This window comes from Antennarius striatus, chromosome 19 (genome assembly GCF_040054535.1).
Source record: "Antennarius striatus isolate MH-2024 chromosome 19, ASM4005453v1, whole genome shotgun sequence".
NCBI classification, from domain to species: Eukaryota; Metazoa; Chordata; class Actinopteri; order Lophiiformes; family Antennariidae; genus Antennarius; species Antennarius striatus.
The window spans coordinates 5495037-5508883 of NC_090794.1; the positions used below are offsets into that span (position 1 = coordinate 5495037).

At 39.3% G+C, this 13847-nt stretch overlaps 2 protein-coding genes across 2 annotated transcripts; both read right to left on the reverse strand.

Annotated features, from left to right (window-relative positions):
* Window positions 1-1691: 1691 nt before the first annotated feature.
* Window positions 1692-6446, reverse strand: LOC137613546 (solute carrier family 22 member 2-like). The gene is made up of 11 exons (XM_068342859.1): window positions 6093-6446; window positions 5569-5616; window positions 4856-4959; window positions 4411-4565; window positions 4133-4301; window positions 3659-3773; window positions 3474-3574; window positions 3171-3385; window positions 2753-2861; window positions 2545-2657; window positions 1692-1795 (listed from the first exon to the last, which is right to left on the reverse strand). Exons 1-11 carry the CDS (start codon window positions 6444-6446, stop codon window positions 1692-1694), a joined length of 1587 nt encoding a protein of 528 aa, XP_068198960.1.
* A 1156-nt stretch (window positions 6447-7602) lies between these two features.
* LOC137613923 (solute carrier family 22 member 2-like) lies at window positions 7603-13427 on the reverse strand. The gene is made up of 11 exons (XM_068343406.1): window positions 12892-13427; window positions 10887-10990; window positions 10596-10750; window positions 10312-10480; window positions 10111-10225; window positions 9777-9877; window positions 9477-9691; window positions 9276-9384; window positions 8934-9046; window positions 8738-8837; window positions 7603-8596 (listed from the first exon to the last, which is right to left on the reverse strand). The coding sequence occupies exons 1-11, from the start codon at window positions 13291-13293 to the stop codon at window positions 8503-8505; spliced, it is 1677 nt and encodes a 558-aa protein (XP_068199507.1). The 5' UTR covers window positions 13294-13427; the 3' UTR covers window positions 7603-8502.
* Between the last annotated feature and the right edge of the window lie 420 nt (window positions 13428-13847).

Here is a 13847-nt window from a genome sequence, read left to right on the forward strand (position 1 = left end):
AGAACAGAGTAGTACATGTTCATTCATTCATTCATTCATTCATTCATTCATTCATTCATTCATTCAGTCAGTCAGTCAGTCAGTCAGTCAGTCATTCATTCATTCATTCATTCAGTCAGTCAGTCAGTCAGTCAGTCAGTCAGTCAGTCAGTCAGTCATTCAGTCATCTTCAAACCGCTTTATCCGCCGTCACGTGGTGTTGGAGCCTATCCCAGCTGACCGGAGGTGTGAGGCAAGGGACGACTCTGGGCGCAACGCCAGTGCACCACAGAGCCAAATATTTACACACAGGCAAACATGTATGCACACACTCACACCTACGGGCAATTTGGGAATGGTCCATTAACCTGAAGCGCATGTTTATTGGAGGTGGGAGGAAGCTGGAGAACCCAGAGAGAACCTCTGCAGATACAGGGAGAACATGGAAACTCTGCACAGAGCGGGACTCGAACCCAGAATATATATAGATATATATACTTTAATTTCAGAAGACAATCACCTATTTGCCCTAAACTGCATCTTAATATTATACACAGTATAGAGACTACACACATTTGTCTCTTCATAATTTCAGAAACATACAAACTTGTTTATTTGGACAACATTCATTCATTGTCAAAGCATATACTGCATATACACATGTTGGCTGTTTTATCACCTTCTGTATTTTAATAGACAGAGCCAAGTAACAAACAAAATTCTAAAAGTCTGGTGAATGGTGTTTAGTTACATCTAGTGGTGAAATAACTTACTGCAACCTTCCACTACAGACACCAATTTAAAAATTAAAAGGCCCTCTCCGGACACAGTCTTTTGACCTTTACTGCTTCTTCTAGCAACAAAATGCTAAAAGTATGAGGATGTACACCGTGCATATCCTTTTGGTTCATAACTTCGTCTGGCAACCTGCAGCAGTGGTACCAGCTCACCTGCAGCAAATCACATGTCAACTGATGCAGCATAACACCCAAGGTCTGACATCTAATAAAGATGAAGAATGAAATGGAAAGAAGTTAAAACTCACTAGATGAATTAAAATGAACTTCATTCAAGAATTGTTTTTCCAACACAAGAGACCAATAAGAGCCAAATAATACCAAATACGAGAATTAAAGTAATGTCTTATTAATTATGAACACCAGCTTTTTAAAAATATATATTTGGATCTAGATCTTTGGAGTAAATCAGTAATTGAAGACACAGAGCATGGACATTGGTGATACTAATGAGAATAGCAATCAAACAACAACAACAAAAATCAAACATGTATGTATTCACGCAGAAACAGAGAAAGTCACACTATTGTGTCCTTGTACATCTCGTCTGGTTTTACAAGGTCCATCATTTCTTGGTTTTCCTCTGCGTGCTTTTTTTGTCTGAAATAAAAAATGATAATATTAATTACAGAACACATCCTTCATTGATTCAAACAGAAGCATTTAAATTTAAAAAGTGAATTTTCATTAGTTTTTCAACATAATGTCACCATTTCCACACTTAATGGTAACTGAGCCATGAGAAAGGTTCGAGGGTTCTGTTACAGATATACCTAAAGGTGAAAACAAATAATTCAAAAAGAAAAAAAAAAAATCCTACAATATGTTTAACCGTCAACATCTAAACCCTTGACCAGCTGGCTGATACTGCACCGGTAGCACCCCTTTTTCTCATGGCCCTGATTATATTGCCTCTCACCTTTTAGGAAACTCAACATCATCGATGGTCTCGGGGAGAGGAACTCCTTTAGTTTCAGGTAACAGAAACACCAAGCTTCCAGCTATGAGCGAGATCACTCCTGAATGAAATATAGACAGTGAAACATTAGCTAGATTTAGTGCCATTCAAAATCTTTGCTCAGCATGTCCCATTGCATCAGGTAAGTATCCCATCCCCTCTTATTGGGGGTACTTCCCTGCCCAAAATTTGTCAGCTATGCTGATCCCGTATTTGAACATCCCTGACTCAATGACAAATCAGTAAAGCCATTCACTGGAGCTCTAAACTTGGCAATAGTAATCTAGGAGATGATGATGACGATGATGATGATGATGATGATGATGATGATGATGATGATGATGATGATGACCATGACACACACGCATTTCTTGGTCATCATAACTTGGTAGCTTTTACTTTAATATTGTTTCATCTTGTAATATATACTGTATATAAAGAGTAGTGCCGATTAAGTCAGTGGAACATGGAGGGTACAGTATAGTAGGTTAAATGATGACATATCATGGGATATAATGCAATCAAAGTAGAAGTGTAATGATATATAGCAGTATGCTGTATAGTACAACAATACAGGATGCAGTTGTGTACACTTTCAGCACACAAAATTTGACCGATGTCTGGCATGAACAGAGTGTTAAGTGTGATTTTTTATTCCTTTTTCAAACATTATTGTCGTCAAGGGACAGAACAGCACTTAGCACTAATTTAACACTAACCATACAACATCAGTAACATATTTTTTTTAGTTGACAGCTCAAATGTGTTTTAATAATTACAACTATCATTGATAACACAATAGTCTCTTACCAAAGATGACAAGTGGCAGATCGATCCAAATGACAGCCAGTCTGTACAGCAAGAATGGAGCTACAATCCCTCCGATGTCACACATAGTTGAACAAACAGAAACACCCAGGTTCCTGTATCCAATTAAAGATTTGATTTTGCGATTACACTTTGTATTTTGGTGCTGCTGCATGATGAATGTGAAAGAAGAGGATTAGTTTGATCTCACCTGACAAATGTTGGGTAGAGCTCAGCGTTAACAAACAGTACCATCTCAAACGTAATGGTAATTCCCAATCGACCAATGCAGCCCACCAGAGTCTTGAGCCAAAAGATTTCTGAGACACAGAGACAGAAGTGTTCTTACAATATTGTTCTGTAGGTATGGGAGAAGACAGAGATTTGAATGATGTCCCGTGTCTCTCTTATTATAAATTCTTGCATCATTGAGATTGGGGTGTCATCCTGAAATTAGTACCTAAATTTCTATCTGATTAGTCAAAGAATTTCCAACTTTTTTTAAATTCAAATATCTGCTTACAGAATTCAATTAAAAAAAAAAAAAAAGAATTTCCCACTTAATTCTTCCCAAAAATGAATATTGAATAAACAACTAACAGGTGTTAACAATAACAATCCCTTCTCACTTTCGGGGATAACAATAAGGGTTAAGCAGGAGATTCCAGCTATGATGCTTGCAGAGCCAAAGGGAAGACGTCTGCCAATACGTTCAATTGTGAAGAGGATGAGGAAGGCAGCGGGGAATTCCACCAGGGTAGAGATGACAAATTCAATGTAGACGTCACTTTCTATAATACCAAGCCTTAATATCAAACCCTGATAGACGACAGAACTGGTGAACCTACCAAGACAAAAACAAGTAATTTTATTGTCCCATATATGTAGTACTTTGTTCAATCACAAATGCTTGGTTTGTAGGTGAGTCTCACCAGTTAAACATGAGGATTAAAGTGTGTTTTCTCATATTTGGAGTTCTAATCAAGTCCAACACAGAAACAGAGATGGAGTCACCCACATCACTTGTCAGTGTCTGAAACAATTATGAAGCATTTGTTAGGATATTAATAGTAATAATTTGAAAGCATAGGTCATGTAAACTATCAAACATATTTACCTCTGTGTTCACCAAAAATTCCTTCCTGTTCTCCTTTGCCACTGCATCGGTGATCTCCAGAGCTTTTGAGAATTTTTTCTGAGAAATCAGCCACCTTGGAGACTCCGGTACAAAACTGTCACACACGAGTTTCCAGACACAAAACTCACTAAGACAACTGCTTAATAGTCTCATCTTTAGCCGCTTCTCCAAAGTATGGGTTGCAGGTGTTGCTGAAGCTTATCCCAGCTGGCTACAGGCGCGAGGCGGGGTGTACCCCAGATGAGACACCAGCTCATTACAGCTTCAAATCTCTTACGTAATCACAGAAAATACATCAACTTCACCCATCCAACTCTTTAATTATTATTATTAATCTGGGCCTTCCATCTTTACTTATGTCTCGAAAAGTACTCCAGTGTGGGCATGAAAGGAAAATGGGAACTTAGTGTAGTACAGATGTAAGGGAGAAAACAAGAATGTAATGTGTATTACCAGTAGTAGGACATGAAGATGAGGTAGGGTGCAGCAGTGGCGGCCTGCACCCAGCGCCAGTCATTTATGAGGTATGCAAGTAGGGGTAGTGTTATAATACCAACACTGAAGAACATCTGGTACAATACTCCTACTGTACGTCTGTGCTCCATACCAACCACCTCTGTAACTAACAAAAGTACAGGGGAAAGAATGTATTGTATGTACTGTACGAACAATGAAAATGACTGAGGCTCAGAAACAGATCAATCTTGTTATGTAAAGGCAGTCATCTTTACTAAATACAAATCCTGTCAGCCATCCTCCTTTGGTTCCAAGACCAAAGATGAACTTGACCACCAGACTAGTGATGTAGGTTGGAGTCAAAGCCAGTGCCAACCCAGAAGTCACAGTGAGTATGTTGGCTAATAGGAGGCAGACACTTCTGCCAAACCTGCAAGAAAGAAAAAAAATGAATTCATCAATTCATTCATCAGTCATCAATACAATAATCACAACAGAATAAGTTACCACATTCCTCCGTATTTAAATTATTTATATGAAACTATGATGGGTGAATATAACGAAACAGCATATGTCATGAAATGTATGTGGTGGAGGGGTAAAATGAAATCACTTTGGTATTATTCTTACAGACAGAATAGTTCAATTTCATGATGATTTAAGATGAACTGTGATCTGTTGTGACAGACTCAGTAGTTCCAAACTTATTCCAGTTCTCACCTGTCTGAAATGTAACCAAAGAGAAAGGTACCGATGAGGATGCCCATATTGAGAACCGACTGGTGCATGTCCACTAACCATGCATCTGAACACACCAGGTTAAACTGAAACAACAAGAAGTAAAACATTCTCCATATAGGATATCTTCAATAGACATTGTTATACTGTATACTTATGATTATTTTTTCTTATTAAGAGTTAGGTTTCTTAAGACCTCACATCTAATGCTTCTTTCATGTTCCTATGCTTCCTTTTTATGTTAGGTTCTTCTGTTTTTCTGTTGTTATAATTATGTCATCATGTTAATTATATAATTTATGCAACGTCTTTTGTTTGTGCCAGTCACTGTTATGTGTATTTATTTGTATCTTTTGTGAACAGATGTCACCCTGAATTTCCCTTGGGATTATTGCAGCATCTATCCATCCATCCATCCATCCATCCATCCATCCATCCATCCATCCATCCATCCATCCATCCATCCATCCATCCATCCATCCATCCATCCATCCATCCATCCATCCATCCATCCATCCATCCATCCATCCATCCATCCATCCATCTATCTATCTATCTATCTATCTATCTATCTATCTATCTATCATGTAGACTGAATTGGACTAAATGAAGAACAGAACATGGAAAAATGCTCCATGATTTATCAATTGATATCACTATCAATTAATCCCTAATTCATCAAGATGATTTCTCACCTCTGTGGCAATGGAGCTCCTGCCTTCATACTGATATTCCCAGCCATCCTTAAAAACAAAAATAAAACATTGCATTAAATATAGATAGATCCTAAATGGGCTCAAAATTCCACTAATCGAAAGTCATGAGTCGAAGTAAAGGCTGCCAGCCACAAGACACCACAAAAATATTGATGTCGGTTGACTGAGAATACTCAGGCACCCATGAGAGAATGCAAAAAAAGAAAAAATAAACATAAAAACCACAGGAAGTGTAATGCACGAAATGTATTGTTTGTTAAAAAAAATTTAAAACCCCATCATTTGAAAGCATTAGTCTGGCCTCTTGTTGCATTATTTTCAGTATAGCAAAGCGTTGCTTGTAAAATGGGATCTCTGTACTTCCAAGTAGTCTTCCCAACACTACCATCACATTCAGATTATTTTTAAATTAATTTTTATGTAGAGCTTTGAGATGAATGTAGCCTTTCTTGGATAAGAGCATTCACTGTTTTGGATGTTGAATAATGACTCTGAGATCTCACCTTACATGTGGTGACAGGAACATCAGTCAGGTTCAGTTCCCGTGTGTCACACGTGAGCTTTGTGGTGTTCCAGTCCACCTGGTACTGTTCACAACTGCTGTGCAGAACTTCTCCAGAGCTGTTGACCAGTGGTGCCGTCAACCTACGACCATCCGCCGGACTCCATCCACAAGACTGCCTCATCTCCACCACCACAGGGTCCCGACACCAGTGATCTGGGGTGAAACCCTGGAAAACTATGCCAACATACAACCAAGCAAAAGGTACTGAAATCATAGAGCACATAATAAACAAACGCTTCTGGCAACGGCCAAAAGTTCCAACTTCATTGAGGAGGTCTTCAAAAGTCGTCATCTTCTGATCAAAGTTCTTGTGGATTGAGATATGAAAACCAGATTCAGTTCTGTTCAGTTCTGTTCTGTGACATGCAGCAGTTCACTTTAAAGACTGCAACTCAAAAACTGGGACTATCTGGGGCTGAAGTCTTGCGGACCAGAGGTATAAAGAACACACAAAAGTAAATTTGTCTGTGTGATACAAGTGTGTGTCCAGTCACGTAACAAAAAAGCCTGTCCAGCTGATGTGTCACAAGCCATCGGGTGTCTCTCTTGCCATTGCATGTCTATGAATAATGAACATTTTAAATTAAAATTGCTTTGGTAAACAGGACTTTGTTTATACCTCAGTCACCAGTTAGGTATTAACAGCACATTTTTTTTACATTGAAATTAACTCTATAAACATTTTGGGTCACAAGAATACAGTACAATATATGTCTTCTTCCCTTGTCTTTTAGATATAAAAATTTATTGCACAAGATTATTATTATTTACAAAAGCATGTTCACAATAAACAAACCTACAACAGACAGAAAACATCATACTAACGATAAAGAGGGGTCTCTGCTGATGCAAAAAACAGTGAAGAATTGATGGGAAGTAAATCAAATCTCTCAAATATCTACACGCATCTACAAACCTACAGTAATTCATAAATTTGGAATAAATGTGTATTTAGTGGGTAGAATGGTGGCAGAGTCGAGTCATCAAAGGTCATCAAATCCAAGTTCTTGGTGATTGAGGTTTCAAGATGAGTCAGTCTGTTGTGTTGTGCCACTGAAGGTGTGACGTGAGTAACTGTTTTCGAGGTTAGGGCACAGCTCTCACTTATCAAAATCCTTGAGACCAGAAGGCACCTGGCTTAAGCCAAAGCAAACTTGTCTTTAGTTGCTGTTGCTGTGTCACTGACCTTCAGTTGTTGTCTGTGAGTGAAGATTATATTAGTTTAGGTAAATAGAAGCTTGTTTCCTCTGCTCGACTGGCTATTTTGGAACAGCACTAATATATTTATTACACTTGAAAACAATATTAATTGAAGTTGTAGAGAATGGAGATCGGTGATGTTTTTCTTTTTTAAGAAGCGTCTTCACCCATATACATGTTTCATATCCATGTCTGCAATTAGCTCTACCACAATATATAAACACCAGGAATGCAAAAAGGTGTTTGTGACAAAAATGTATTTTATATATACACAATTTGTGAGAAACAATCAAGAAGACAACAAATCATTCAACTTCATCATCTGACAACGTTCATACTTCATAAATATTCAGTGTTCTCATGCTTGGGCTGTTAACAGGAATCAAACTGAAGTTAACTGAGTTAGCTCCGGACGAGTAAGTCAGAACAGTATACAGGTATCTCAACAAATTCAATGTTACATTACATAGTGAACATTATAATGAGTTGAATTACCTTAAAAACCGATGCAAACTCATTGCCCAAGAGTCAGTGAATAAATTATTTGGTTATTATGAATGCAGTACTTATGTTTGATTTTATAAAAGCATGAGTAAAATGTAATTTTATTATAAAACATATTCATATTCACTTGCTTCATTAGGTGAATGTAATCATCACAGAATCTTTCCAAAAAAGTAGTTGTAAAGAATTTACACAACTGCATAAAAGGTAACAGTGATGATTATAAAGACATGTAAGAGTGTGTGTTTGAGGTTAATGACCTCAAACACACCCATAGCTGAATATTCACAGTTCACACAACAGCAGGCTGTACACTGTTAGCCATACTGCATTCTTACATCCTTGCTAACACTAGTTTCATTGATTCAATTCACCCTTTGCACCACCACTACTCCATCTCTGAAAGGTGGGGGCTACGTGCCCAAGGGGGCACTGCCGTTACATTTGGCAAAATTGAAAGAAAAACATTTCGTACACCTTTCTCTTTCTACTGACGGGACACATTTTTAATTTCCGACAATGAAACATCACAGGAATTTAACACAATTCTTGTTGGTGATAACAGTCAAAGACCAACACAATCAAAACAAATCCACGAGCAACACTGTTCAACAACTAATAAATACTTTGGACACAGAAGACAATTAAACCACTGCTGGGTCTTTGTTGGTTGACACGTCATTGTCGGGCAGCAGGTTGGCCAGCTGTTGATTTTTCAGTGCCATTCTCTCCTTTACTCTGAAAACACACAAAAATGTTAGATAAATTATCAATTTAGTGACTTTAAGAGAAAAAAAGGGAATTTTTTTTCTGTTTCTAAATTGTGAAGATTTGCTGATTTTTTGCAAAACATGGGAGAAAACTAAGTGAGATTTGTACTTTTCAGGGAATTCGATGTCATCGATGGTTTCAGGCAGTGGGACACCCCTGGTTTCAGGAAGCAGCAGTACTAATCCACCAGCCATGAATGCCAGTGCCCCTATACAACACATTCAAACAAATACATCTGTGATTACAGTAGTCCAATACGAAAAATGGACAACAGCCATCACTTAATAATTACATAAAAAGCTACCAAAGATAATGAGCGGCAGCTCCAGCCAGATGACAGCCAGTCTGTAGAGCAGGAAAGGAGCCACTATGCCTCCAATGTCACACAGAGTGGAACAGACTGACACTCCCAGGTTCCTGCAAAGAAAATATAATAAAAAAGAGAAATAAAGGAGTCGCCGTTGGGGGAGGCTTCACTTGACAAAATTAGACCTCTTTAATTTTTGTTTGCTACTTTAGTTTACAGATATTTACAAAATGTCTGTTCATGAGTAGAAAAAACAATGAGATCCAACATTGCTAATTACACATGTATTACACAAACAAAAAACAAAACAAAAACAAGAGGGCAGAACATTTTTTGTACCTGACAAATGTTGGGTACAGCTCAGTGTTAACAAACACCACCATCTCAAAGGCCATAGTGATGCCCAGTCTACCGATGCAGGCCACTACCGTCTTAAACCAGAACATATCTGCAAGGGCAGATGTAATTTTCAAATGAAACAAATTTGGAGAACAAGAAAAACATAATCTGGTGATGTATGAACGGTCCAACTTGACTTACGCTCAGGAATGCATGCAGTGATAAAGCAAGAGACTCCAGCTACGATGTTGGATGTGGCGAAGGGAAGGCGTCGGCCGATACGTTCAATGGTGAAGAGGATGAGAAACGCAGCGGGGAACTCCACCAGGGTAGAAATGAGGAAGTCGACGTAGACATTCCCTCCCAGGATTCCAACCCGCATGATCAAACCCTGGTAGACTACGGCACTGGTGAACCTGGAAGACACACGGTTACACAGGTCATTTAATGTCCATTACTGTAAACATGAAGCATATGATAAAGACGAAAAAATAGACTTGCCAGTTAAAGCTGAGAATGAAAGTTTGCTTTCTCATGTTTGGAGTTCTGACCAGGTCCATAAAGGAGGCTGTGCAGGAGTCTGCTTCATCATCTGCAAGAGACTGTGGGATCAAACGCACCCAATGCTTTTAGTAGAGGACCAACTGTTAATCTTCTAGCCTGTCCTTATTTCACAATCCACAACTTTTAACTTCAGATGTTGCAGTTATCTTGCATTCACAGAAAGAGAGAAGATTTTATTGTAAAACAATGTTGCGGCGATGAAGTTTGGTAAGAGATTGGACTCTGTTCATGGATAGTGTCTGATGCAATATCTTCAAATTTGTCTTTTTACCTCAATGTTCTTGGGGAGGGGAACCCTGTTTTCTTTGGCCATCGCCTCAATGATGACCACGGCTTTGGCCTTTTTATTCTGAGAGAGAAGCCATCTGGGAGATTCAGGGACAAGCCTGCAAATGCAAAATATTTCACAATCACAGACGTGGATAGAAGAAGCACTTTCACATCTTTAAAAGCGTAAAAGAGGTTTTCTCACCAGTAGTAGACCAGGAAGAAAATGTAGGGGGCAGTGATGACGACCTGCAGCCATCTCCAGTCAGTGATAAAATAGGCAAACAGGGGCAGGAAGAGGAGGCCGACACTGAAGAACATCTGATAAATGACGCCGACTGTGCGTCTGTACTCCACCCCGACCACCTCTGTGACTGAGAGAGATCGAAGTTTAATGGATGAAATAATGCTGGAGCAAAAAATAAGAGCCCTAATTTTGACTTTGTTGGAATTGCTGCTCTAAATCTAGAAGTTAAATGTTCTTATTACTCAGCACGTATCCAGCCACCCATCCTCCTTTCACTCCAAAGCCGTAGAGCATTCTGAAAATCAGTAGAGCCACGTAGTTTGGAGCCACAGCCACCACTATTCCTGCTATCCCATTCATGAGGCTGGCCATCAGGAAGCTCATTTTCCTACCGAACCTGAAGAAAGCAAAAAAACAAAAGAAAAACGATGTCTGTCAGTGAAGAGAAAAGACTAGTAGAAGCAGTGCGTAGTGTAGTACAGTTCAAGTGAAGTGAGTTACTCTGTACTCTAGCCAATCAACCACTCACGTACCTGTCCGCCAGGTAGCCAATGGCGATACTCCCAACCAGGAATCCCACATTGAGAGTGGCCTGGTACATGTCCACCAACCATGCATCTGAACACACCAGGTCAAACTGGAACAACAGCCAAAAAAATATCCCTCAGAACTTTAATTTGTTTCTATCCACATTCAAAAGTTTGGGGTCACCCACACAATATTATGTTTTCCATGAAAAGTCACCCTTGTATTTACCACCATGAGTTGTAAAATGAATAGAAAATATAGTCAAGACATTGACAAGGTTAGAAATAATGATTTATATTTGAAATAGTTTTGTAAATAACTTCAATCTGGATGCTTCTAGAAAGCCCCTTCCATACGTTGGATTGGCTGGATGGGCACTTCTTGAGTACAATACGGTCAAGCTGCTCTCACAACAGCTCAATGAGGTCAGATCTGGTGACTGCGCTGGCCACTCCATTACAGATAGAACACCAGCTGCCTGCTTCTTCTCTAAATAGTTCTTTCACACTTTGGAGGTGTTCTTTGGGTCACTGTCCTGTTGTAAAATGAAATTGGCTTCAATCAAGCACTGTCCACAGGGTATGGCATAGTGTGGCAAAATAAGTGATAGCCTCTATATTCAAAATCCCCTTTACCCTGAACAAATCTCCCACCTTACAGCACCAAATCAACCCCACACGTTAACGTTACCTCCACCCTGCTGGACAGATGGCACCAGGCACTCTTCCAGCACCCTTTCAGTTGTTCTGCATCTCTTACAAATGTTCTCGAACTTTGAACTTCAAACCTCAAACTTTGATTTGTCCATCAATAACATTTTATTCTAATCTTCCTATATTCAATCTCTGCTCTTATATTAATTTTTGTTTTTTTTATTGGCTTTTTTATTTGTAGGAAATCTTCAGTTTCTTGGTAATTTCTCGTATGGAATAACCTTCATTTCTAAGGACGAGAATAGACTTTCCCATGAAAGTTGTCTTTTTTGGGCCATTTTGAGCATTGAATCAACCCCACAATTATGATGGTCCAGATACTCAGTCTGCTCAAAGGAATGTCATGTTTATAGCTTCTCTAACCAGTTCAACTGTTTTCAGCTGTGCTAACAGGATAGCACAAGGATTATCCAATCATCCACTAGCCTTTTGACGCAATGAGCAAACACATCTTCCCATTAGAACACTAGAGTGGCAGTTGCTGGAACTGGGCCACTATACACCTATGCAGATATTATACCAAAAACCAGATATTTACGGCTAGAATATTCATTTACCACATTAGCAGTAAATAGAGTGTATTTATGATTAGTTTAAAGTTATATTGAAAAAAAAAAGTGCTTTTCTTTGAAAAAAAAAAATTCTAAGTGACCATAAACTTTTGAATGGTAGTGTACCTTCCTTGAATATAAAAAAAAAAAAAAAAAAGTAAATAAATCATTGAAGTCTTTTCTGCTCGGTGAAGGTGAAAAGGTGAAGATTAATTGTTCTTTTATGAAGCCCTTGTGGCAACCTTCAAAGAGGCACTACATGGATTAATCTTTAGTGAATGATTATTCTTTTTAAAATCTGAACGCACGATTAACCACACATGAGTGAACAGTAGCTAACTCTTGGCAAGAACCTGAGTTTCTGTCCAACATTTCAGACATTTAAAATGACATTGTGTGTTTTGCTGGCATTTTGATGCCACAAAGCTTCAGACACATCACTTGTCTTGTCTTCCACTGAACTGGAGCAGGACCAAACGTAATTTGCATGCTGTCCATCCAGAGATCGGTTTTGATATTACCTCTGCTTATACATACTGTATGTGGCTTTGTGGAAGTAGGTCTCACCTGGAAACTAGACTAGATTGCAGTCAACATTATTAAATGCTTGTTCTTCACTAAGCTACATACTTTTTGCATTGCACTGGTGACTTTATAAGCTTTCAGCAGCCTCACTTTTTTAAGATGATCTTTCTTTGCTTACTTTTATTGGTGCATCTATTTGATCTTTTCTCCTTGTTACTTACCTCAGTGACAAAAGACCGTCTTCCCACATAGTCATACTCCCAGCCCTCTTTGCAGTCTGTTGTTGGAATCCTGCTGAGGTTGAGTTCCTTTGAGTCACAGGTGAGGCTTGTGGTGTTCCAGTCCACCTCGTACTGCTTGCAGCTGCTCTGCTGCAGCACTCCAGAGCTGTTGACCAGCGGTACCGTCAGCCTGCGACTGTGTTCCAGGGTCCAGCCACACTCCTCCCTCATCTCCACCACCGCAGAGTCTCGACACCAGTGATTTGGGGTGTAACCCTGAAAGACAATACCGACGTACACACCTGCCCAGGGCATGGATACCAGGCACAGCAAGGCGAACATCCGCTTCTGAAAGCGGCCAAACTTTCCGGTTTCCTCCAAGATATCATCAAAGTTGGTCATGGTTACAGAAGTGTTTTGTCTTACTACAAAACTGAACAACTAAAAGCAAATAATTTCAATGATGTGTCTGAAGTGTCTGCAGGTTGTTCAGACTGGATGCAGAGCCCCTCTCTGCAGAGTGACAACTGCTATCTCAGTGCTTTGAGTTTTTATCTGGACAAGCAGGACCAAAGGTTCACAGGAAGACGTCGCTTTGCAGGCAGTGCAGTGGAGCGGTAAAACACGTCTCAATCACTTATTCAAGCGTCAGAACAAAATGCCTTCATGACCTACGCAGGGGTTTATTGATACATACAGTAGGAAAGGCGTCAATATGCCCACAGGCCCACTTGTGCAACCTGTGTGCACGTCATGATGTACACGCACATGTGCACACAGGTCAGTGACGCTGTCAATCAGTTCACATGTAGATTTAGCTTCTGAGATTTTCTTGTTTCCTAATTGACAGAAATAATAACGTGTAAACTTCAATTCAAACAATTTAAATTCATTGTTTCCTGTGTCAGGTTGTGTTTCATGGTCCAGTTTGCATTTCTGTAACTTAGTCATGTTGA

Bases quoted from the DNA above. Each gene is read 5' to 3' on its own strand.
- LOC137613546 (XM_068342859.1), bottom strand. From the start codon at position 6,446: ATGACGACTTTTGAAGACCTCCTCAATGAAGTTGGAACTTTTGGCCGT. The intron at 3,575-3,658 runs GTAAATATGTTT...TAATTGTTTCAG, and splicing joins AATTTTTGGTGAACACAGAG to ACACTGACAAGTGATGTGGG. The intron at 1,796-2,544 runs GTAAGAGACTAT...TATTTCATTCAG, and splicing joins TCTGCCACTTGTCATCTTTG to GAGTGATCTCGCTCATAGCT.
- LOC137613923 (XM_068343406.1), bottom strand. From the start codon at position 13,293: ATGACCAACTTTGATGATATCTTGGAGGAAACCGGAAAGTTTGGCCGC. The intron at 10,751-10,886 runs GTACGTGAGTGG...TGCTTTCTTCAG, and splicing joins ATTGGCTACCTGGCGGACAG to GTTCGGTAGGAAAATGAGCT. The intron at 9,878-10,110 runs GTAAAAAGACAA...TTGATCCCACAG, and splicing joins CCCTCCCCAAGAACATTGAG to TCTCTTGCAGATGATGAAGC.